General features: G+C 37.2%; 1 protein-coding gene and 1 long non-coding RNA gene across 3 annotated transcripts in view; one reads left to right on the top strand and one right to left on the bottom strand.

The window, feature by feature from the left end:
- The window catches only part of cdh7a (cadherin 7a), a 134913-nt gene that overhangs the window by 64502 nt on the left and 44642 nt on the right, over positions 1 to 25769 (bottom strand). For both annotated transcript variants that reach the window (XM_017406800.3, XM_025003884.2), the window contains 2 exons: positions 17177 to 17471; positions 3006 to 3125 (listed from right to left, as the gene is read on the bottom strand). In XM_017406800.3, the coding sequence (XP_017262289.1) occupies positions 3006 to 3125; positions 17177 to 17471 (415 nt within the window). The remainder of the gene's footprint in view (positions 1 to 3005; positions 3126 to 17176; positions 17472 to 25769) is intronic.
- Positions 7 to 652, top strand: LOC119616648. The gene is made up of 2 exons (XR_005232618.1): positions 7 to 478; positions 561 to 652. It is a non-coding gene; the product is annotated as an uncharacterized LOC119616648 (long non-coding RNA).

Raw genomic sequence — 25769 nt, 5'->3', positions numbered from 1 at the left:
TGTCAGGATCGGTGGTTTGTTTTGTTTTTCTTTTGTTTTGGAAGCCTGCCGCTTCCCACTTCCTCCACCAGATGCCGCCTAGGAGCAGAGCCCCTGGAGAAGCGTGTGGTTGAACCCGGAGACACACCTGTGGCGCATTTGCTGACTGAGGCTGGGGATATTTAAGAAGCGGCGAGCTGACACTTCCTTGCCTGAGTGTTTGTTCACCTTGGTAACAAATCGTTCCAGAGTAAGGCCCGCTGTGTATCTTCCCGAGATAATCGCCTCCTGTGTTTGTTCCTTCTCGTCAGGTCTACCTGGATTCCTCCGGAGTTTTCTCGAGAGAAAAGTTCTGTGGATCGTTTGTTCCGGACCACGACCAGCCGCCAGCTCGCTCCCCACTCAGTCTGTCTTACCTGTCCGCCCTCCAACGGTTCACTACCTCTCCACGCCGCCCTGGGTCTGTCGCTGCTCCTAAGTGAGCTTCCATCTGTTCCTAGTAAGCCTTTCTCTCCTCTACATATATATATTTATATGTTCCTCCACCTCCCAGGAGTCTAACCGCTTCCTCTCGTTGACAGTGGCTGAACTGGTTATCCCTTCCTGACTTCTGCTCCGTGTTTTTCTCCCCAACCCTGTCCCCTCTGTTCAATAAACTTTATTATTGTTTGCATACGCGTCTCCTGATTGTGTTCGTGCATGTGGGTTCGTAAACTGGAACCAAACATGACATAGACAAGGTCACAACTTCTCCACTTTTTTGGTAATGTAGGATTTTTTTTTTTTTTTCAAAGAGCAGTAGTGCTATAAAACATCAAGTTAGTTAAATTCATTATACAAACAGATGTGTTGACTGCATGATGCCACAGCTGGTTATCACTGTTGCCTTGCAGCAAGCATGTCACAGGTTCACCTCCCACCTGGGGCTTTTTTTTGTGTGGAGATTGCATGTTCTGCTTGTGCATGAGTGGATTTTCTCCAGGTACTCTGGTTTCCTCCCACATACCAAAAACAACATGTTAGGACAATTGGCTATTCTAAATTGCTACTAAGTGAGTGTGTGCATGAACGGTTGTCTGTCTTATTTGTGATCAACTGTTGATTTTACCAGGATGTTCCACTGAACAGCAACAAGTGAGTGAAGAAGGTTAATCTTTTTAGTTTTAGTTACTATTTCATCAGCAGTAGTTGTCTGGTAACAAAACAAAAGAAGGGTTGATGGTTGATGAGAGGCATGTTACATCATGCTCTAAAGTACAACTCTCCTAATTGTTAACTTTCATTGGCGATATAGCAGTTTATATTATGTATGTTGCCCAAAAAGACAGAGACATCACTTTTTAGCCATGTCAGTGTCAGAGCCTACAGTATATTTCCATTCTGCTGGAATGTAGAGCACATAAAAACACACAGACAAAGGTCCTGCTCAAAGTGGCTTTCGGGGAGCGACCAACGTGCTCAAAGGCTGATGATCTTTGCTGCTAGATGCCCTACGCATCATTCGAATGTAATCTGCAAACACCTAAGTGAAGTACATCACATACCGGAGGAGAAAGGCACTGTTTCCTGATGCACAGTTGATACTTCATTACCCTGAGTAGCTCTGATTAAAATTATCCAACCTCAAAATCTTTACCTTCAGCCAACTTAAAATCCTGCAGCTTTCACTGTCCTTTATAAATAGAAATAACTTTAAAAAAAAGAAAAAAACTTGTATCATTGACAACTTTCCATTACTCACTTACCTAGATAGAATAATCTGGTTATTTGCAAGTGCAAATAGCAGCAGCAGTTAGTTGTAACACCTCCAAAACAGCATGGGGCATGTCTATCAAGACTATCATAATATTCCTGCTGCAATAACTCTGTAATGTAAAACTGATGGTTGTGAAAGAATTAAAAAACAGCATTTGTAAATGCATTTTCTTTTGAGATTGGGAGTTGTTTTAGGAAAACAATAATCCACTTGGGTCTTTGTCCTACTCGGAGGACTCATTAGCTCGTCAGAATTAAACTTTTGTTTCTCCAAACTTAGGTCTTTCAAAGAAGAATCTACAATAGTGCCTTAGTCATTTCAGGAACTGGAGACTGTTTACACTGGAGTGAACAGTCTCCAGTTCCTGAAATGACCCAGATGTTCAGAAAAAGATATGATATCATGCTGAGTTTATAAAAGTAAATATGGCCACTGCGAGTGATAGCATGTGTGTATTGATTCTGAAGTTGCTGTCCACCGCACATCCAACTTGTAAAAGATAAAAGAAGAAAAAGAGCAAATGTTAACAATGACCTGTTTTGGAGCTGTGCCTGCTACCTCTGTGCAGAGCCATGTGTGGATGTAGAGTCAGAGCCAAGAGTGGTGGGGCTTTGACATGGGGGACCTCCGTCCTTTCATCTGATGTAAAAGTTGGATGAAATGCGATGTTTTTCAAAGTGTTCGCTTTGAAAAACATTGGATATGTATCTGATTCAGTACCACATATGGAAAAGACCTAGGTGGGCCAGATATAAAAAAAAATTCAGGTTTGTCATGTTCACACTGCCATTAAAAAATCTGATATGTGTCGCAAAGGGGCAAAAAACATCGGAATTGGGTCGCATTTGCCAGCAGTGTGAACATAGCCTAAATGTTCATAACCTTTCTAAAGCTCATACTGAAAGATCAGAACTATCCTTTTATAGAGGAGTTTATCATTTTTATACCAAAAACATTGTTTTAAAGGAAATGCAACCGGCTTGTTTTATTCAGCAGCCAGAAGTTAGAAATTCCAGTTCCTTCTTTGTCACTGTATGCACCGGGATTTGTAAAAGCCATTAGAAAGCATTCATGTAATGATTTTAGATAAGTGCCAGATTTTGAGAGGAAAGAGGAATGAATAAACTCAAAAAACTTGACATCAGTTTTTCATTTCTGAGTCCACTTTACATCAGTATGAGGAGCTCATCGGAACCCACCGACACAGACATCTTCACACTGTCTGTCATTTTCCTTTAAATGTGAACTGGTGGGATAAAATAACACCTACCTGTTTTTGGTTCTACTGAGAAGTACGGCTGTCCATGAACGATGCTGTAGATCACCCGGGCACTGTTCCCATATGTTGGGTCATCTGCGTCTGTGGCTGCCACTTGCACTACCATGGTTCCTGTGGGCAGACAGCCCTTCATTAGTTTCCAAGACAACATTGAGAGGCCAAATCATACAGAGCTAAATGTGGAAATAGTCACATCAGCCGAGTGTGTGACCAATTCTACTTGAAAAGAAAGGGAGGGGAGCGATGAAAATGTAACTTCTGAGGCACTAAATAATCTCATTAGTCATTGTCTTCACACTGTCTTCTTTTGTTGCGACGGGTGATTACTCTACTTTATATTTTGTTTTAATCCAAATTGCTTGACTGATTTTAAAGCCTTTTTTTTTAAGAAATATTGAGCAGAACTAAAAAAAACTTACATCTGCTGTTCATCTGCTATGTGATTCTTAGCCTAAACAAATAATACTCAGCTGGAGCTAGAATTCATATTAAAAGTGAGGCAGAAGTAAACTGTAGCTTCAAGATTTTTTTACTCACTTGAGAATATCATTTGTTTGGTCTGCACAGATTAATTAGCAGCCCATTATTGGCATTTTATTGAGTCAATAAAAGTCAATAAAGTAAATTTCTTGAATAAAATTTGTCCTTCAGGAAAGATAAAAGATAATTGTTGTGCTTAATTTAAAGCTGTTGAATTTCATGACACAAAATGTAAAAGATTACACAATTGCAAACTGTTTTAAAAATACAGCTCGCACAGATGGAATCTCATTCAGTTACTGAGTTAGAGGGTAAAAAAAAAAGTTTCTGGAGAGTTTATTGCTCTGCAGAAGGAAACCTGTAACTGGGAAACCAGATGATATCTTAAGGCGAGGGAAAGATTGCAACCTTACTGCACAAATATCTAAAGTTTTTTTTTGTTTTGTTTTTCCAGAATGGTATATAAAAATCTTTTGTTTGTGCACAGTAGTATGGATCGTGTGGTTTAGCTGAGGTGAGCTGGATCTATGAGTTGGACTGCGTTTTTGTCTAAATGAAAATGAATTATTGAAAACATGGCAACTCAAACAATGTTACACATTTAGAAACAACATTTTTGTGCCTGGTAGATGTGTTATACAGGCTGACACAAGATTCTGGCTTTACCATTAATCTGGAGCTAAAATACAACCATTTCTTGATATAACTATAAATATTTCCTTTTCTTAAAAAGCTGATTGATTCTGTATGTTTTTCATGGATGTAATCAGCATACTCAACTCTGTTGCTCAACCCACAAATGCATCCTTATAATAAATGTAGCACCCTTTAAGGGGAAAAAAATGGGCTTTCTAATAGTATAAGATTTATCACCAAGAAGTATTGTTACAACAAAGAAATAATCAACCAAACACAATTCCTTACTTTTTGTGCTAAGTATACAAGTAAGATACAAACTACAGATAACTAGTCCATTGACACCTATTTCAAAACACCAAACTATACTTTTAAAGACATAACACTACAAAAAGCCCACCCCTAAAGTTAACAACTAATAGTGATACAGTGCTCAGAACATTATTTGCCCTAAATATATAGTGAAGAAAAGACTGCCTGGAAGCAATAAAAAAGGGGAAGAAAAAGTCTACATCGAGATTTCTACCTTCAGGTTCAAACTGACACTATAAAATGTCATATAAGTCAAGATACAAATCCAGATTCTGTAATGGTGTCCAGCAGTGCCTCTTCCATCTCTACACCTCTGCCAAGAAAGGAAATTTGTTCCCAAACCCAGCTGTGAACTCTGCCTACAGCTGATGAATGTTGTGTCTGTGCGCAGTACAGTATTGTCCTCTCTTGCACTTCCTCTGAAAAGAAAGGGAGACCATCAGATGTGACTTTTTTCGGCACGTCTCTTTAAACTGATGTGACTTGAACTGACAGCCACGGCTCAGAAGGTGAAGCAGAAAAGCATTTGAAATTGTAGTTGCAAAAGTATAATCAGCACCATTCAGTTCAAATAAAGCATTTATTATGGTTTAAATGAGCCTCAAGTTCAGGCCAAACAATTGATATCCTTTTGATAATCTGGAGCGAAACCCATTCAATAAACTGTTATATTACCACAAACAACAATAAATGGCCCAGGTTATTTTCTGCTTTCAGACTGTACGTCAGTGTTGGTCTTAAAGCTGACGCCTACAGCAGTCTCCGACTTGGCAGCGGAGAAATCATCAACACCAGACATTGTTAAAATAACCTTGAAAATCGCCATTCTCAGCGAGTGAGTGAGGCTTTTCCAGCATGTCTCACAAATGGCTGCTTGATGTTTGAATATTTCACTTTACGTGGCGAAAGCCTGAGCCACTGCCGAAGCATGTGACAGAGAGTGCTGTCTTACAAGTTGGTAATATTTTACTCGGAAGCAAACGCCCTAATAAAGAATCCTACTTCTAACATGAGATGTGTTTTACAGGCTTTTTACTGAATGAAGTGATCATGAAAATTGAAAATTAGAGTCCTTCGTTTTGGCCGTAAAGCAGAATTAACAGGCTTTGGCCCTGGATGTGAACAGTGTAATATATAATAAAGAAAAAATGCTTGGAGATGTGGAGAAGTTATCACCAGGAAGGTTTTAGAAGGACACCTAGATTATATCATCACCTTTTAGTTGTGACAGGTTATATTACTGGTAGTTTAACACACCAAGGTCAAAGGATGACTGTATGAAAGAGAACTGAACTGAATCTCCATTACAGGTTATAGTTGAAATCAAGTCCCACAAGCTGTACTAGATGAGTCTGTAAATTAAACATTTCGTACGGAATTACATGGAATACAAGTTTTGAGGAGTTTTTAATTTATTTTTTTATTTTACTGCACAACACCATGAAATGTGGGTAATAATGTAATTGCCTGTATCTCTATTTGTGTTTGTTAGCAAAATATCAAATTAAACTTAACTGATTGTACTGAAATTCCCACAAAGTAATCATTGAATGTACATTTATAACTAATTAACTTTTGAAATCAACCCAATTCACAATGGCTTCCACAGCTAATCAACCATAGCAAACAGAAATGGTTCTAACTCAATCTATTTAACAACTATTCATATATAATTTGATATGGTAGTAGCTGAGAGTCATCTCCAACACATACTTTAAGTGCTAGCAGATTGGATCTGCTATCTGTTGGAGTCAGCTCTATCTCTCAGTTAGCAAAATATCTCCCAAACCAGTGGATAGATTTTAATTTAACTCTCAGTGTATTATTAATTGAATTACCTTTTGGGGTCAACAAAATTCAAGCTAATCTACCTTTGCAAACACAAAACTGGCTATAGCTCAGTCAATTTTACATATATTGAGCTAACATTTAGTGTGGTAGTAGGTGAGACTCTTTCCCAACACATGCTTTGAGCACTAACAGATTGTGCAACATCTTTGTTTAAAACTTTGTTATAAAGTATAGGGGTCAACTCTGTCATGCCAGGAGGCAAATGATACGCATTCCTTCAAGGAACGCTAGTTTCATTTTTCGCCGTTTCTTTTACAACTCTTTTGCCCTGTTAGAGAAATAAACAACATTCTCTTAACCAGGTGAACTGGATGTCAAGAAAGAAAAGAAAGAAAACTGATGAACATCCTGAAATTTAAACCGATTTTTTTCTGCTCCATCAGGCTGTCATCTGCTACTCAATTTGGCCTGTCAGTGCCCCCTTCGATATTTGTCCATCTTCATTGGTGTGATGGATCAGATCCCCACAGTTTTTTATTCATTTTGAGCAGCTGTGCAGAAACCCCCCATCCTAATCGACCCCATACCTTCGGTGAGCAACTGTCACCTGTCAGTAATGAAAATAAATGTGTATTATGGAGCAGAGACACATATTCTTCAGGTACTTACATATACAGGCTGCACACCACTGTCACTTGCAATGTGAGATTGCACTCTAATGCTGAATGTTTCAATGAATGAAACAGAAAAACTGCAGTGTAAACGGTTATCTTTTTTAAGTGCTTAAGTAGAGAAATAAATATAATGTGAATTATCAGACATGCAATTCTGACCATAGATTTCTTTTACCCAAAAGAAAAGCAGAAACAGAAATATTTGAATCACTCAGGCTGGAAATTAAACAACCCTTAGAGCTCTCTTGTTGAAAGACTAAAAATGTCTGAGTTTCTACTAATTGGAATGGCTCAAAATCAAAAGAATAAATGCACATGAAGAGGATAATTTACACCAAATATGCTAGTAAAAATGTGTAACATAAGAGATAAGAACCTTCTCATTTTCTTATCAGTAAAACCAACACCAGATTCATCACACACATTCAATGAACATCATAGCCCCTTCATATAAACCAAATGGATAATTTCTAAATGTGAGAAATCAACTAATACACTTTTTGTTTGCTGTTCCAGATGTAAATGTCCATATGTGGTTCTCCAAGGATTTTTTCAGTGGTTTAATATCTTTAGCAAGCAGACATATAATTAATAACAATAGTTAAAAAATGCTTTGAACATACCTCAATGTAGCCTGTGAAATATAACAATAATATGTTACATTTCACATAACATTTTTGCCATTTTTTGTTATGAACTATACATATCTTACCTGTTGTAGATAGCAATTTGAAGAAATAGAGTTTAATTCTAATTGGATTGACAAGTTAATGGCTTGTTCATCTGGGACTAAAACCAAAATTACATCCTGCCATCTTAAAGCAACTCTAACATCAAAAATTTCATAGCAGTTCATGCAAATACTGTTTTATACGTCTTTACATTGCTATCAGTTTCAGATGACAAAATTTCTATGGCAGGACTATGAAGATACTCCTGTTAGATGTGCCTACAGTCGACCCTCAAAATATGCTGTTTACCTTTGTATTTTTTACCATAAAATTGAATTCACAAAGTTCTCAGCTTCGTAAAAAAATGAATGCTGCAGATCTGTTTTCTGTTGGAATCTTTTTTTACATGTGCCTAAGTCCATATTTACAAACCAAAATAAAAAAGTGCTGAAAATAAACAGCTACAGGCATCCACTTATGAGAACAGATAATGTTCTTAATCAACTTTCCCTGAAGGCCTCTCTCATTTCCAGAATAAATTTTCTACATCATATCCTTGATCAGTGATGCTCTTATGAATAAGACAGGAACTTTGACAGCTGCATATAGGATGGGGAGTAGTAAATTCCAGAACTGTGGCCTTGGGTTGACATTACATTCCTTATGCTTGTAATGAGCCCTCAAACAGCTCCTTTGGTCCTCCGTTGTGCAGCTGCAGAGAGTCAGGCCTCGTGATTGTCACACCTCTAACTGTCCTCGAGCTCTCCTGTCTCTTATTTGACATCTCTGCCGTGATAAAGACAAAAGCCTTCAGAGATCCATCGGCTGAAAGGTCTCACTGTATTTGGACCGGCTCTGCCTCTAATTACTTTAATTAATTAAATTCATGATTTTCTCTAAATTGAACCCATTCATCAGCGGTGCAAAGCTGTGACCATTAATGATTTAAAGACATCTATAAAAGAATTATTGAGGACAAGAGGTGCTTGACCCTTTCCTCTTCTTTATCGCATTGATAATTGCTTTGAGCAGATATTTACAAAGAGAGGCGGCACATTGTTCTCCTGTTGTCCTCACAACAGGCTGTGAAGACCTTCACAGAAGGTGGCAGAGTAAATAAAGTGCCTGGAGTGACCCCGTACCTCAGCGCTCGGGGGCATAAACGTGTCCTCTGTGGTTCATGTACGTTCTTGCTGTTTTATCTCGGGTTGGACACGCGACTCCGAGGCCTTGTACTCTAATCCTCTGGTTCCTAAAGCCTGAGCTTTGTACCTCCCATTGACTGTCAGCTGTGTAATCCTTTAGAGATCTCTCTCTGTGTTGGAAGCAAAGCACTGTTTGGAATGCTTCCTGGTGCTACTGTATGCCTGCTGAAAATCTCAGTCTGACTTTGAATACTTAAAAAATAAAAGCACCTTTTTAGCAATTTCTACCTGGGTTGTATACAGTGCATGTTTGAGGTACTGGGGTATAAGCTTGTTGCTGGCAGTACATGTGAATGGAGTTGCAATGAAGTTGTTTAACTGTGGATAATTATCACCAAACTATAAGCTCCTCTTAGGGTAGTATTTCAATGGGCCGTGACTGTTGGCCACAAATTACAATCAGCATTTGCAAGGACATTTAAAAAAATGTCTCAAAATAATTGCAGGGGTTCTCAATTTCCTTGAATGAGTTGCAAGGCTTCATTGTCATGTTGCTGGTATTTTGAACATACAGATTTTCTCGCAAAGGCATTGTGGGTGTCTAGCACCCATCTCAAATGCTTCTCAATTTAAGTGTATGTAATTCTAGAGCACTAGAATTGTATTTTATGTTTATATGGATGGCCCAGATTTCACCAGGCATTTGTGTAAATGTGCCGTTCAGTGTGATTCTGCATATTTTTTATTTATTTATTTATTTATTTTTACAATTTTGTCTCCAACTAGTCCCAACAGATGCAGGAAATTGGGTCACAGACATCTAAAGGGGGCAGCATGGCAGAACAGTGGTAAGTCTTTCACTTCACAGCAGGAAGGTCCAGGGTTTGAATCCTGGCTGAGCCTTCCTGGGTAGTTTCCATGTTACCCTGAGGGGTGTATAGATTTTCTTCAGGGTGTTCCAGTTTCTACAGTTCAAAAACGCCTGCTTTAGATTAATTAGCTATTTTAAATTGACATTAGGTGTGTAAGCTTTCATGGTTGTTCACCTCCATTTAGCACTGTAACTTATCTTTTGACTGCTGGATATCAACACCACCTCCCCACAGCTTTGACCAGCTCAAAGTGAGAACAGAAAATGGGCGGATGCATGGAAATCTAAAGCAAAATGGTTAAAGTTACTGAAAAGGCCAAGATCATTGCAAAGGTAATCTGGTAATTGTTAGACAATGTAATGATGCAGATGTGTTCTTTTACATTTCTTTTTTTGTTTTGTTTTTTCAGTTTTCTTTTAAAAAGCTTTTTTCCAAGGGCTTTAAATTTTTTAATGCTAAAACTTAGTGTTTAAAAACTTTATATTTCCTTCCATCATGTTCCAAATGTCTTGAATAACAGAAGACAACGTTTTTTCACTTTATAACATAACTTTATAATCCAACAGAGATTCTGGGCTGTTTGCTTTTTGTTATTGAGTTCATATGTCTTTGTAAAGACAAAAGAAAAGAAAAAAGTATTGCTATGACTTGTGATCCGTTGTGTCATTGAGGAATGGTCAATGACACATCTGAATTGGAAAAGAATTTAAATGTTTCCAATTCAGAGACAAAAAATGCGGCCACATTTAAAAAAGAACACAAAGTATATCCAATCGGGTTGTGGCAAATGGTGGTCAGTGCCACGTTCTCCTAATCCTGAGGCTACAGGTTTGAGCCCAGGATGCATCAGGGAGGGCATCTGGTATAAAAACAATTGCCCCATCATTCCTGCAAGTTCACTTGCTAAAGATATTCCTTAAGAAGGAAGCAGCCAAAACAAACTAACAAAAAGTATATGTCCAAGTAAGATAAGATATTTAAAGTTTACTATAGANGAAACTGTGAACATTGCTGTTTGGATTTTCCCTCGAGTCCACAGCTAACCTCTAGTTCACACCGGATGGATTTTTTGACTTCCCTCAAGATATACATACATTATATATTTACAAAAACAGTATCTGAATAGTGTTAGAATGTTTAAAGGACCATAATTTTCATTTTCATTCTGGGTTAAGCTATCAGTAACCAGACAGGGGCACTTCAGGGGCCAATCAGAGTTAATCAGGGTCTTTAAGTCAATCTAACCCTTAAAACTGTATACGTATTTTAATAACCTCTTTATTACCAAACCTACTTTCAATGAATATAAAAAGTGTAAGAAAAAAAAAGTCCAGCTGTGTCTTTACTGCAATGACTGCCATCTGTATGGTTTTCAACATAAAACTCTAAATTATTAAAGTCTGTAAAAATGTTCTTGTTTTCTTCAGGCAGTCATCTTTTGTGTCTCATTCTGACATCATCTTCTTGCTTAATGCAAATTTATGAATCATCACTAAATATCACTTCCATCCAATTATCCACAGTTCACACCAGCTCCCCTTTAGCCCACTGTAACGTTTTCTTCTGTTGAGGCGTTAATTATGGTTTACTTTTGGTTTTATTTGGATAAAGTTGCCAGATATTCTTAGCAGTTCAATTTTTTTTTAAATTTAAATTTTATTTCTTTGTATTTCTGTTGTTGTGCATTACATATTTTTTAAGGCGCATTGGTTTGACAGCTTCCTTGATCTACTTTTATATTTTTCCTCCCATTTTGTTTCATGCTTAAGATTTTATACAAAACTCACTGGAAACAACCAGCACCCTTCTTGTGGCATGTAGTTAAATTTACTGGCTATTTATTTATTTATTTTTTAATTTTCAACATTTTAACAAAGAAAGATGTGTTTTGTAAGCAACCTGAAAAAGCTGGCCTCTCACCTTTTTTTTTTTATTATTTTCATCAAAGTCTCAAGCCTTCGTATCTTCCTCTTTTCAGCAAGATTTTGCTGGGTGGCCAAAGCTCACTCCCTCCACCTTTCACCCAGTAACCACTTAACCACTAACACTCACACTTAAACTGCTGATAGCATTTCACTGAGTCATCCAACTACAATCTGCCTCTTACTTTTTTTACTTGAGAACAAGCTTGTTCAATTTTCCTCCGAATGCCAAGAACTCTCTTTGCACTTTACCTTTATAAACTGGTATCAGACTGTGTTTATAGCAACAACAAAACAAAACAAAACAGGAACACACTACCACTTTACCTAAAAACATTTTCATGGACATGCTAATTATATCAAATTACCATGGTACCATTAGAGCAGTGAAACAAAATATACTGTATCAAACATTACGTCTTAATATCTTCAAGATATATTGTGTTTTATTTATTAACACTATTAACTATTAACACAAAACCCAGTGTTTCTGACACTACTTGCCTTCTTGATACAATAGTAATATAGCAAAAATATAAACATTAAATAGAAGTAAATGCACTAGCTAAAAATAAAATGTATACATAAAATACACATATTTTATGGTCAAATACATTTACAAAGGTGCAGCCTTCATATTATATATATATATATATATAGTGTTTAACTAGGTCAATTTAGAGTTTCTTTTCTGTGATAATATTTTTACATATTCTTGGTCCCTCTCTTAAAAGGGTGGGTGGCAGTAGCCTTCATTTTATTGATACTGTTGGCATTTATAAATTGATGATTTTTGGCACTGAATGTAAGTTTCAAAGATCAACCCCCTGAATATCTTTGCTAGATTTACATAGAGGATAAAGCTTTAATTTAAATGTTCAAAATCGCCATAATAATACTAATGTATACTTGATTTTACACTTAGTTGGAAGCAGAGTGAAAGCAACAACTTGACTTTTGTTTTGTTTTTTTAATACAAATACAATTTTTTTAATTTTTTTTTTGCCTCAGTATATTAAATATACACTTCTGCCAGTCATGGCTCATCTGTGATTAGACCACAGCTCCCAGCATGCCTTGAAACTTCTTGGGAACCCCCAGGAGGAGCTGGAGAAAGTTAAGGATGTCTGTGTGCTTTTCCCCACTGTGTTGTCATGGTGAAGCAGCAAGTTAATGGATGGATAGAAATGTGTTCATTAGAATCTGACATTTTCACCAGGTAGGTTTTTGAAAGCACTGACTAATATGAAGACCAATTTGTGGAAAAATGCCCATGGGCTTCAAGACGGATTTAGACCTTAAGTTAGTTTTCAAACATGCGTTACTCATCAACATTTCTAAGCCTAGAGGTGTGTGGTGGCATATTTGAAGAAATAAATATGTAAATTACAGCCCATCAAGCTTCCCTTCACAAAGCAGTGAGTCTCGTCTGTTTAGAAAGTGCCCTGACACAGCATTTCATTTTGTGTGTGTGGATGTTTTCATTTGTGAAGTTAGCAAAATATCTTATAATCCAATGGATGGATTTTATAGAAACCTTTAGAGACTAATCACTGGATGAACATCTACAGCTGATTAACTTTTGGTGTCAACTGAATTCAAGACAGCCTCCAGAATTAATCAGCTTTACCAAAAAAATGTCTATAGTTCTGTCAGTTTCACAGATATTGAGCTAAACCTTGGTGTGGTAGATGAGTCATCCCCAACACATACTGAGTGCAACATCTTGTGTAAGAATTTAGCTTAAAACTGTAACATTATCTTCTGGAGTCAACCCAATTTTAGATGGTCTCCACAACAGAGCAACCAAAATCAACACAAAGATGCTTTAACTCTTTCAATTTTACCATATTTGCTTTTGTAAAGTGATTGATATTGTGTGTGTATTTCAAAAAAAGACTTCATACTCTATTCAATTTGAGAAGAAAAACACACACACTGAATGTCACTCTTGTCTTGCCATTTTCGTACATCTGTTACACTGAAAGGCCTCGGGAGGTTGTCGTCACTCATTTGCTTGTATTTGCATTTGGAGCAAATGATTTAAAACCTTGGAGGAAAACTTGACCACACTGCCGCTCACAAACAAGATTTAATACAAGGTTATCCCCAAGGATTTCTTTTAAAGCTGACAAAAGGAATATCTGCTATAATAAACGCTCTTGTGATTAAAAGAAAATCTGCTGGGTCTGTAGGACAGCTACATTTGGACAAATACTGCTTTTAGCTGCTGTAGGTTTTGCAGTTTTGGACTGTCAGTCTGCTGTTTGGTTCAACCAGTAATTTAGCCCACACAAAAATATCTCCTACTGATGTTTGTACAAACATTAATTATTGCCAGAGAACTGATTATAATAGCTTATGTAATTATTGTTTTGGTAATCTTTTGACTCATCTAGCAGCACAAATCATCATGGACAGATGTAAGATTCTCACAGTATAATAATCTTGAGCAAAACAACACCATTCGTGATAATACAAATGAAAATCTACCACATGATTTAGCTTATTTGATATATAAAAAACTACTAATATTACTATTATTACCCTGAATAATATTATAGCTATTTATACTTTTAGCTATATAATATAACAACCCCAGTTTCAACAACATTGGAACTGGGGTTAACTAAAAACAGAATCGATGACTTGCAAATTTTATAAAAGCATATTTTATTCATCATGAAACATAGTAATTTCATCAAGACTAAGAAATTGTTCCATTTTAGGGGAAAATATGGTCATTTTGAATTTGATGGCAGCAACACGTTTCAAATAAGTTTGGACAGCGCCATGTTTAGACCACTGTGAAGACTGTGAGAGCAGCTGCTGGAGGGTTTGGAGAAGAATGTTGTCTCATTCTTGTCTGATGTAGGTTTCTAGCTGTTCAACAGTCCTGAGTCTTTGCTAGATTCATATGGTGAGAGGACTGGACTGAAGGCAGACCAGTCCAGCACCTGGACTCTTCTACCATGATGCCATGTTGTTGTAAAGATGCAACAACACTGAAATATGCAAGGCCTTCCTTGAAAAAGACATCTTCTAGATTAGAGCGCGTGTTGTCATAAATCTGTATATACCTTTCTGGAAGATGGTCATATATCGTGTGACCTTGACAATCTGTGGTTTTTACTTTTGGAAAATCTTCTAAATAGCCAATCTTCTTTGTTTAATGGGGTAAAAGAGACATTGACAATCACAGGGAAACAAACCTGTGTCAAAATTCCTATTTAGTTTTGAAACTGTGGCTTGATAAAACCATGGTATATCTTGAAATTAGTGACTGAGCCACAAAGCAGGGCATTATCACTTCATAAACTAGATAGATTAACAAATGTGTACGCTCATGGTTGCAAGAAAATCAATACTAATGATCTTAGTGATTCCTTTCTTTTTAATGAAACTAAGACCTTCTTCAGGCTACTTTGCATCTTGCACTGTCCATCCCAGCCACACAAGTGGAAACTCAAAAAGAATCAGAAGCACGATGGCACACAGTGACGTTATTTAGTGTAGCTGTAATCAAACCATATGGAAAACATTAAGACAGCTGTTCAGTCACTGAATGCATTCCTTGTGGCTTTCAATGATGATGCAGAGAAAAAGTTGAATGAAAATGTGCTTTAAGTCCAACTACATAAAATGGAATCCTATATGTTCCATATCAGATTCTGTTCATTTTCTCTGCATCTTTGTGTCCATTGTTATGTGGACTGGGGACAAGCAACTGCAACTGTGAGATAACACGAGGCAGCCAAACAATTAAAAAATATTCATGTTAAAGTGGTTTTATGCCTTTTTCAGGTGAGATAGTCTGTTTTTGTAGCTTTTCCGAGCCTTGCTGTGACCACCTTACACTCATTTACTTGCAGATATACATACATCCTAGTAAAATTAATGTGTGTGGTACACAGCTTAGAGCACTGCACCACTGCCAAAAATTATAACTTCCTTCATCTTTTCCTTGTGTTTTCACAGGATTCTGTCTGTCTGGCAGGCTGCCACTCAATGTTTTTGCCCAGCACAAGGTATGTTTCACTGTGTAGCAGGTGATGCTTCCGGTGTCAAAGCAGGAAAAACCTACATTTCTGCTTCATTTCTCACCTAATCTTGGCTGAAAGATGTACATAATATTGGGTCCATAATCATTTACAACCATTCTGTTAATCCAAAGTGGCATCTGAGTATTCCTCTTTTAACACAAAATTAAAAATATTACATTTTATTTTAGCAAAACATCATGTTTTAAATAAGAACATGTTTAACCTCAGCTTAACTGCAACTTTGATTGTGGATCAAACTGGTAAAAAAAGAAATAATGAATATGATAAATAGCCTGATTTGTCAAAAAAAACTGTTACCATTTGCTTTGTCTCAAACTGTATACTTCCATATTTATAGGCACACTTGTTCTGAGTACTCATTAAAGATCAAAAAGCAGCCATTTAGCCTGGGTAAGTGCTAATGAAGATCCTAGAGCTAACTACTTACAGGGTCCTCTTCAAGGTGTTCTGCAGCTGTTGCAAATTTCAGGAACTAGTTCAATTACATTGTTCATATGACAACATGGCACACTCACCGTTGTATCAAATATAAAATAAGTGGTCAAAGATTTGATAAAGCAGTAAAGGCACATATAATATGTAAAACCTGTGCAAAAGCAATGGTAAAATGTAGTTTTAAACATTTAAAAACTACAACAGTCAAATGTATCTGAGTGCTACAAAACCATAGGACCATGTTGTTTTTTAAGTTCTGAAGAATGACCCTCTAACAGCTTTGCAAGAAGTCCACTTTTCATTGTGGGTTAGGGGTAAATCCAGTACTAATGATCTACAAAACAAATACTAAAACACAATATACTTAAAGCGTTCACTAATAGAAGGATGATATTGCTTTTGTGACAAGCATCACTGGCAATATATCACTCATTGCTGAAGGAACTTTGATCATGGCTGGAATTTATGGCAAAGGATTAAATCAACATTTTCTGCAACACTAATTCTGACAGACACTAAATAACATACTTCACAATATTTGTTTCCCTAATGGTCGGCATAGGTAAATAATAAAGAAACAAAAATCAATAACTAGATCACCAAAAAATCTCTTGACTCATTGCTTCAGTTTTGAAGCAAGGGCTCATAGGAGCTTCAAATGGCTAGTTTTCTAACTTCCTGTAACAGTTAGCAGTGCTACAAAACCAATGCAAGCTGGTATATAAACAGGAACAAAAAATGAAGATTTAAAGAAGATAGTGCTACCAGTGTTTTTGCTAGCATCTCCGCTTTTGATAAACATAATGCTCTTTGACACTTGTGTAAAAATTACTTTAAAGTTGCTGTATCCTTCAAAAACTATAAGAGGATCATTTAACCTAGAACTTCATTTACCATGAACAAGCAGAACTTGGTTTAGACTGGGCCTGAGCGATAAGCACATTTTCATTCCTACAAAGTGAACAAGCAGGACTCATAATAACACAGCACACGTCCCAACCCACCTGATGACCTAGAGACAGAAAGAGGAATTCAGTGAGGTGGAAAATTATCAAATGGAGATATTAGAGTGAGGGCAAGTCAAAGAGAGACAAGAGTTGGAAAGAAATCATGGAGAAAAAAGTTATAGGATCATAGTTAAGAGAAGCAGGGAAGCTTACCTAAAGGTGACATCTCTGGTACACCTGCCATGTATGGCCCGTCAAGAAACTTGGGTTCATTATCATTGATGTCCTGCACTTTGACCACAAACTCAGACCTCGGCTCCACCGGTAAGTTGGTTAGTTGGTCTATAGCTTGAGCTTGGAGAGTGTAATAAGCCTGAGCCTCCCGATCCAGGCGCTTTGTGGCATGAATGTCTCCGGTGTTTTCATCAATGGTGAAGATGGATGTGGCGCCCTCTCCAGTTAACACATACTTCACCTTGCCATCACCTTTGTCCACATCTGAGTGGAGCTGTTGGGAGAAAAGAGCAATAGACACTAAATAACGTATGAAAGAAAAATTCCTTTAATATTTTAGTTGATATTCTTGGCTTAATAAAGGATGACCAGAGGGCTTCTGTCTCACAAAATTGTTAAAGCTGTAATGATTAAACTAGGACTATACTGGTCAGGTTGATGTCCCACATTATCCATTCAGAGATAAAAATCTAGGTTCATTGACTGAACTGGATTCAAATTTAAACAACGTTGCGTGTTAGTACATTTAATGCTATTTACATATTTTGACGTGTTTTGAAATATCAAATGCATTTATGCCGTCAGGCGTTCGGAAGTATTTATTATTTAAACCATGCAAATTTTCCCTCTCATGTCACTGCAGATGTCTACAGAAAACAAGAGCAAATACATGGTGTTTACTTACTCCCTCACTGTTCAGGGTCGTGGGTACATGATGTTTATTGCATAAATATTAAAATCAGATCAAGAGATCAAAACAAACAAAAAATTATTCATGAATTATTTCCCCCCAAAGACATACTTTTTGCTTTTTTTCACAAATAATGGAAAACGGATGAAATATTGCCACTTACAATAAATGCACTAATGTGATGGTCATTACAAATAAAACAATTTTTACATTAAATCTCTTAACATTCACAAGCTCATCTCCCACAAGGAATAAGAAACAAAATCAGTTTGTATTATTTTAAACATTATCGATACACAATCAAATAAATTGTTAATCTAAGTCAGTTTTGATACAATGAAAACCCCATGTCAAGTGAACATTTAATGAAAATTTAGTGTTTAAATTCAAATAATACCAGCATCTTTTGGCCATTAAAATCATTGCTGTAAATGCTATAAATTCAAGGACAGTCAGCTAGGATAAAAGCAAATTTGTGTGTATTTCAAAAGTACTTCCTGTCCTGGATCACCCTGAAGACCATCAGCATATTTATCTGCCAGTCTTCAGATACCCAGGGGTGGAAATTGGCACCTGCTACTGGCCAAATGCGGGTAAAAGTTTGAACAATGCACCAGCCACCGTGGCAGGTTTGCAATTTGAACAAAAAAAATGTGTTCAATTTGTACTCCCGACCTGTAGAGAGCAGAAATGTGCCCGAGTTGCTGCTAGGTTGCTCTAAATGCCATTAGAAGAAGGAGGAAATTTGAGCAGTAGCTTTAACAATATGGCGGAACATTTTGGGTGTTAAGCAGGTGGCAGACAACAAAAACTTTTCTCAAGAGGAGTCAAGGGCAGAACTGAAAGTTAAACATAGTTTTTTTTAAGGAAAAATGGAAAAGAAATGACAATGGCTAGTTCTGTGACTGGCTTGTTTTTGATGAGAGCAGCCAGTCAATGTTTTAAAAAAACAAAATAAACAAACAAAAAAAAAACTAGTGGCTTGTAAAATGTTTGAGTGGCTGGTAAAAAAAAAAATAATAATTTCCACCCCTGCAAATACCCCACTAGTGTAGTAGCCTGGACAAAAGGAGGAGATAGAAGCCACTGATATCAAGACACGAAAGCTCCTCACAATGCACAAAGGATTTCATTGCATGTCCAGCACCATGAGACAGTACGCTAAGCAAAAGGAGGGAGGCAGAGGACTAATGAGTGTCAGAGCCACTACGCAGGATGAAACAGCTAAAATCCTGCAGTACATCAGAAAGAAAGTTCCCAATGATGAACTCCTAAGTGAATGTCTCAGAGCCATCTCAACTACGGGTGGCTGCCGAGAAGCACTTGACCATGGAGTCTTCCACATGCTGTTTGGTAAACTCTAATGAAGATTTAATCTGAGTTTTCTTTAACAGTAGCTTTCTCTTTGCCACTCTCTCATAAAGCTCAGACTGGTGAAAAACCAGGGCAACAGATGTTGTTGCTCAGTCTCTTCCATCTCACCTGCTGAAGCTTTAACTCCTTCAGAGAGCTCACATGTGTCTTGGTGGTCTCTCTCACTGTTCTCCTTCTTGCACAGTCACTCAATTTATGAGGTTTCTGCTCTTAGTGCAATTATACTTGTTGCATCTTTTTTCCAAGTCTTGATGATGGATTTAACAGAACTACTGGGAATGTTTAGGGCCTTAAAAATCCTTTTGTAGCCATGCCCTGACTTAAACTTTTCAATTGTCTTTGAGTTGAATTAGGACAGTCCCTTTAAAGGGCTGAATATTTATGAAGTCACTTATTTACATGACATTTTTATTTAATTTGTAATACTCTGTAGAAATTTGATTTCACTTTGACAATAACAAAGTTCTTTTTATTTATTTTAGTGAAAAAATAAATTAAAAAATATCAATCATAATTAATTTATGAGATCAGTAAAAGCATAAAACATCCAAGGGAGTGAATACTTTTAATGACACTAAATTAGCAGGATGTAACATGAAAATATGTCTATAAATCTGTCTGACAACCCATGTGGGCAATAAACAAACTGCATGTACAGGTTTAAAAAGATTACTTTTTTTTTTTTTTTTTAGACAAAATCTATGTAGTCAACTCAAGACCATTCTGCTGACAGAGATTAAATATTTGTAAGAGCAAGACAAGACTTTATAATTGGCTTTAACACCTATTCTCAAAGCATCAAAATATTCCTTGAGCAACTCTGAATAAAGAAATTAACATTATCATGACAAGGAACTGGGCTTGAATAATCCTCTTTGAAGTCAGAGTGTTCTGACGGCCAACAGCTCCTTCCACATGGAGTGATCACAGCAAATGTGATGGAAAAGGCTGTGGTTGGTACTGAAAGATGGGCAGACAGACCGTTTTTAGCTGTCAGCACACTGCAGAGTGTCTGTCTTTTCTCTGTCATCACAAACATGAAAAGGCACCATCAGAGCATGTAGAGCAAGCATTTCAGGGTCTGCTTTTCCCAATTTTTGACATTTTGTGTTGAAAATTTACAGAACAAAACCTCTGCTGAGGCTGTAACATCTTTACTACTGAATGTACAGTATGTTTTAAATCGTGCTGCGTCAAAACGCATGAAAAATAATCAGATTTAGACTAAAACTTTTTTATCATGAAATGAAAACTGCTCTACTGGTTCACAAAACAAACTTTTTCTTCCACTATTCTTGAATAAATTTGAAGAAAATTAACGCTCAGAAAGTATCATTTCAAAAATGTCTCTAATTGAAATATAACCACCGTTAGCATCTGGCTAAATGAATTTAGCTGTAATAGTGCAAAAATATGTTTCCAGTACTGGTGTGGCCCTTAAATCTAACTGTCCAAACTGAAACCTGGCAGTAACTCATTTTACATTTAATATGACATGGGGCAGTGTTAGAATATAAACTAAGTGTGTATTTCAATAAGAAAATTATTATTTACCAAATGACCCGTGTTTCATCGGGTTCGTATTCATACATTTTTCATTGAAAATTTAAATATAAATTGTCTCCACAACAAATATGTATCCTCTACAGGCTGCTGATTTTCAGTGTTGCTCAGTTTTAAATCTGTGTCCCAGCTGAGGCACCATTGTTGAGATTACCAAACATAGCCCTATTTAGTTGTACCTTGCGATTTAATTACTGAAAATAACAGAATTGGTAATAATGTCTGGCATTTTCCAAGAACATCTGTATTTCACTACTGGAAACTAAACACAGACGTTTACCTTGGTCTGAAAGGTTTCAGATAGTTCACCTTCAGTCAATAACAGCAACAGGAAAACTCAAATGAAGTGCAGTGATTGGAAGAACTTTCCAGAACAAACAAGTTATTTAAAGCAACGTGCAACTTATCGTAAAATATATGAGTTTTCTTGGATTTATAGTCCACTATGGAGAAGTAGTCATCATTTGCACAGTGGTTCTGTGGAAAGATTTTAAACAATTATTGTCCAACATTTTGTAAATAGCTCATTGAAAGACCTCAGTTTGAAGAAATGGAGACTGGGGAGCTAATGACTAATCTGAGCAGGGCCAGGACTAAAGTGGTCTGCTGCCATTTTAAAAACATCTCCAAACTTTGAGGTTTATAAAGATAATATTTTATAGACCTTTACACTGCTGTCAGTTACACATTAGGTGGTTATTCCAGTAGAAATATTAGATTATTCTGGCCCCAGGCTGTACTGAAAATGCAACTGTTGCTATTTGACCTTGTAAATAACTAAAACATTATATGCAAATAACCATGTAATGTGAAACTGACAATGTAAAGGTTTATAAAATAGTTCTTGCACAAACTTCTGTAAAACTGTGAGATTGGTATTTTTTTTAAGACAACAATAATCTATTTTCATTAGATATCTTCACAAACAGGCTGTTTTTCTGAAGCAATCTTTTCTTGTCGTTTTCATTCACACAGAAATGCAGCAATCGACCAAAAACACTGTAGCAGCCATGCCAGACCTGTGTGTGGCACTGTAGCTCTGCTACAAAAATACACCAAAAACAGAAACCAAGGTAGGAGGCATGCAAACAAAGCGTACATGTCAGGTGCAAACTGTAAACACAACAAGACAAAAAAAGATGAGGATGGCAAATAAAAGAGCTAAAACTGAATCCTATTTGTAGGCCTTCAATAAAGAGAAACTCTGTCGTGAAGTCACATTAAACTACAAAAGTGCAGGACAGTGTTGACAAGGAGTTGTGTCAGTCCAAATACACAGACATAATGAATGACTCTCTGTAGTTATTTCTGTCACGCTGGGGGGTTAAAGGTTAGCCAGGAAATGAGGGTATGACATCACCGTTTTTAAAAGGTGGAGGTTTTGCTATCTACATAAAGTTTCAAGGGTAGTGTTTCCTATTTTCAAAGCATATGGTTTTGTGGCTCCTATCATCCATGTGGATGCAAGGTTGAAACAATTAAAAACTTTTGCATATTCAGAAAATATCAATCCCATATAGACCGGGCCTCAGACTAGCTGTTAGCTTGTCAATCTAGTCAGAATGAAATTCTGTTTCTTCAATCTGAAGCCGTTCAAAAAGCAAATTATGGCAGGTAAGACATTAATTGCTCTTCAAACCCTCATTTCAAGAGATCTGAACCATTACTTTAAGCAGTGCAGCTTTCCCAGCCTTTAACAGTCATGATACGATCGCTGCAGTTGACAGCTGTATTCTGCCAGTTTTCTGTCTCTGCAGAGAGAAAAGAGGTTAATACAGACAAGCCTGACAAAACAATACCCTAAAAGGGGGAAAAAGTCAGCATTGCTGTCGATCTTGACACAGCTGCTGCCCAGTCAGTGACTATCTACTTCAAATACCAACTTATGCATATATACCTTGAGAAAATGTGTTTCAGTGATTTGTTTTTTGAAGATCCCTGAACTATAACAAAAGATTCAGCACTGTTGCATAGATGGTTAAAAGATAAAATGCAGCACCGAAAGATTGCTCATTTCCTCTTTCTGCTTATCCGTCAACTGGAATGTCTGAAGAGATGTGTAACCAAAGGCAGCCGGAAGACCCTTTGTGTTTCCCAGAAAAAAAAATAAAACAATCTCTCCTCCCAGCACCATGTAGCTCTCTGAGTCTTGCTCTGTTCAGAATTAGGCTTGCAGCACATCTTCTGGGACAGTTTGATTTCAGGAATAATTCACTTGCATAATGTCTAACTTGGTCAGATTCTTTTCTCTCTTTTTTTGTGAAAGAAGTTCTGGAAAAGGCCTGTCCACTTTCATCTCGAGCTTTCTGGTGGTTTGCCTGAACTGCTGCAAAACCTTTATTAATCTTGCCAGTAGGTAACATGGAACATAGGAACTTAAAAGCTGTTCTTGGACTAAATGTAACAAAACTTTACGAAGAGGAGCAGCTCAATAGTCTTTCATTTTTAGGATCACGGCACACTTTCTGCAGTACTTTTCAATTAGTCACTGGCTTCTCTTGTTTACTGTGCAGCGCAATAAAGAAAAAAAAAAACATTGAACAGCTTTTTATTTATATTACAACGCAGTCGTACAATAATATTGTACAAACATTTTTTTCAATTTATCTGTAAATGTCAACATCTCATTATAGGATAAATAAGTGTGTTATTTCAGGTTCCAAGCGCAGCGCTGCAGGGTTGAGGAATGATTAGGTCAATATTATTTTGGTGGCACTGACAGACTACATGCTGCATAGAGGATACAACACCAAAGGTCTTTTATTAATGGAATCCATCAGCCCTGATAGATGCCGCACTGAGTGTGTGTTTGTGTGTGTGTGTGTAAGGGGTGGGGGTGGGGGGTGATTGCATCGGCTGTGTCCTCAAGCTTAAGTATATGTGGCCTCTCTCTTATAGGGTTCGCCATGTTTATTCACCATCTCCTGCTGTCAGGAGCAAAAGCTGGAGTAAATTGTCAGTCTTGGAGAGAGTCAACATTTAATCTGGAGGAAGCCATCCATGGCCGTTTGTTTCCAGCAAATGCCACCGACAAGACGGATAAAGCGAATGGGGCCACAAAAGCATACTGGCCAGGTCAAAGGTCAAGCACACCATGTGGTCTTTTGAGTGAACTGTTTGGCTTCCTGTACATTTCAAACTCAAAAGAGATAAACCCCAGCGAGGCATAGAACATCCACAGTATCAGCTCTCACTAATCAAACTCATTCCAAACCAGCCATTTGTTTTCAGGTTCACTTGTGACATTTTAAAGTTTTCTTACTTTTACAGGGGGCCAGATCTGCTCCTCCTGCAAAGATCTGAATAGCTGCTCTGTAATTCTTTCCTTTGCTTTCCCTCGGGGTGAGCGTAACACAGCAGGCAGCACAGTGTGCCGCAGCGGTGTAGCTCAAAGGCACTCTCGGGGATTGTGAGGAGGGGTGGGATCTGAACACCAATCCTCCTGAAATCAGTGCTGACACTTATCATCACTTTGTATTCCAGCAGTTCTCCTGGGACCAGCCTGTTACTTTTGTGTTTGCTTGTCTGCCTGCGGAGCAACGGAGAAGAAAAAAAAAGGAAAAAAAAAAAAAAAGAGGCGAACAGCACAAAGGAACTCATAACAACCCGCTGATTTATGCTGCTTGTTTAACTAGAAATATTGCTCAATGTGTTCAAGTGTTTGATTTTTGCAGCTTTAGCATTAGATGCAATATGAAAACATGAGTTGGAAGATGCAATCCTCAGTTGTTTCTTTTCGCTTTTGGTCAATTTGGCTTGACTGCACAACACTAACTGGAAAAACATAATGTCTTCAAACAGACAAAAAGTACATTTACATAAAAAGATCCAAACTAAAACCCATATTTCCAGCCCTGTATTCATGTTTATTTTGAGGAGAGTAAAATGTCTTTTCTTCAAAAGGCTGTGTACAACACACACACAAAAAAAAGGAAAAGGACACAAAAGTGTGAGCATTACTCAACACGTTCCACTAAAACAGCCTCTGCTGTTGCTGCTGAGCCCTCAGCAAACAACTGCTTTCAAAATACTTCACTGAACAGCTCAAACAGATCGGCTTATCTCAGAATCTCGGTGAGAAAGATGGTGCAGTGTGTTTTTAAAATAACCAAACAGGAAAAGAACATGGAACACAAAAGGGACAAAATTTCCCTACCCTTACCTTACTGTAGATCTGTAAGGGGAACATTCTGTTTCCAAAGGGCCAATCAAGCAAACAAAAGGCCAAATATTGTACTGAGGGAAAAAATATCTTCCAGATGGATAATTTGGACAACATTTCCAGGCTTTTACTTTCAGTTGCGAATTGGACAAATTATGGCATAGTTAGCATGGTCGATTGAAAAAAATGTCTCCATCCACCCAATGATAGTTTCTTATATCAGACAGATTTTCTATAAACTGAACATTCTTGCTTTTTGAAGCATTCAAAACGTTCAATTAAGTTTTGCCATCTTAAACACTGACCTCCCTAATCTGGAAAAGAAACGTTTGGTCCTAATTTCTGAGCTCCCACAATATTGCAACGACAGCGCCAAACATCATTTATAAGGTTTGACCAAAAATGGCTACAACCTGATTTCTCATCATAAGAGGATCTTAGTTTAAACTCCTGGCATTAAAGGTGGAAAAAGAGGTGTTTAACTTAGACTTTGCTGTCAGGCACCTAAAGAATATTTTTAAAATTGTTTTCTTCCATTTATGTATTTAAAAGTTGTTTGTTTTCATTTAAGTACATCGGGGTCCAGGTGAAGATAGTCCCAGGGAAATTTCTGACAACATTTTGCCTCATTGCACCAAAACCATTAAGTCCCCAGTTATTAAAAGCTGATCCAGGGTGCACAAAGCACCAAGAAGTTCAGAGTGATTAAATAAAACATGCATGTAAACATTAGATGGGACAATTAGGTATCGCCACCAAAGAAATGAGCTAAAATAAATGCA

Source organism: Kryptolebias marmoratus, linkage group LG21, assembly GCF_001649575.2.
Source record: "Kryptolebias marmoratus isolate JLee-2015 linkage group LG21, ASM164957v2, whole genome shotgun sequence".
Classification (NCBI taxonomy): Eukaryota; Metazoa; Chordata; class Actinopteri; order Cyprinodontiformes; family Rivulidae; genus Kryptolebias; species Kryptolebias marmoratus.
The sequence above is the reverse complement of the archived record's forward strand: the minus strand, read 5'-3'. Positions and strand labels throughout refer to the sequence as shown.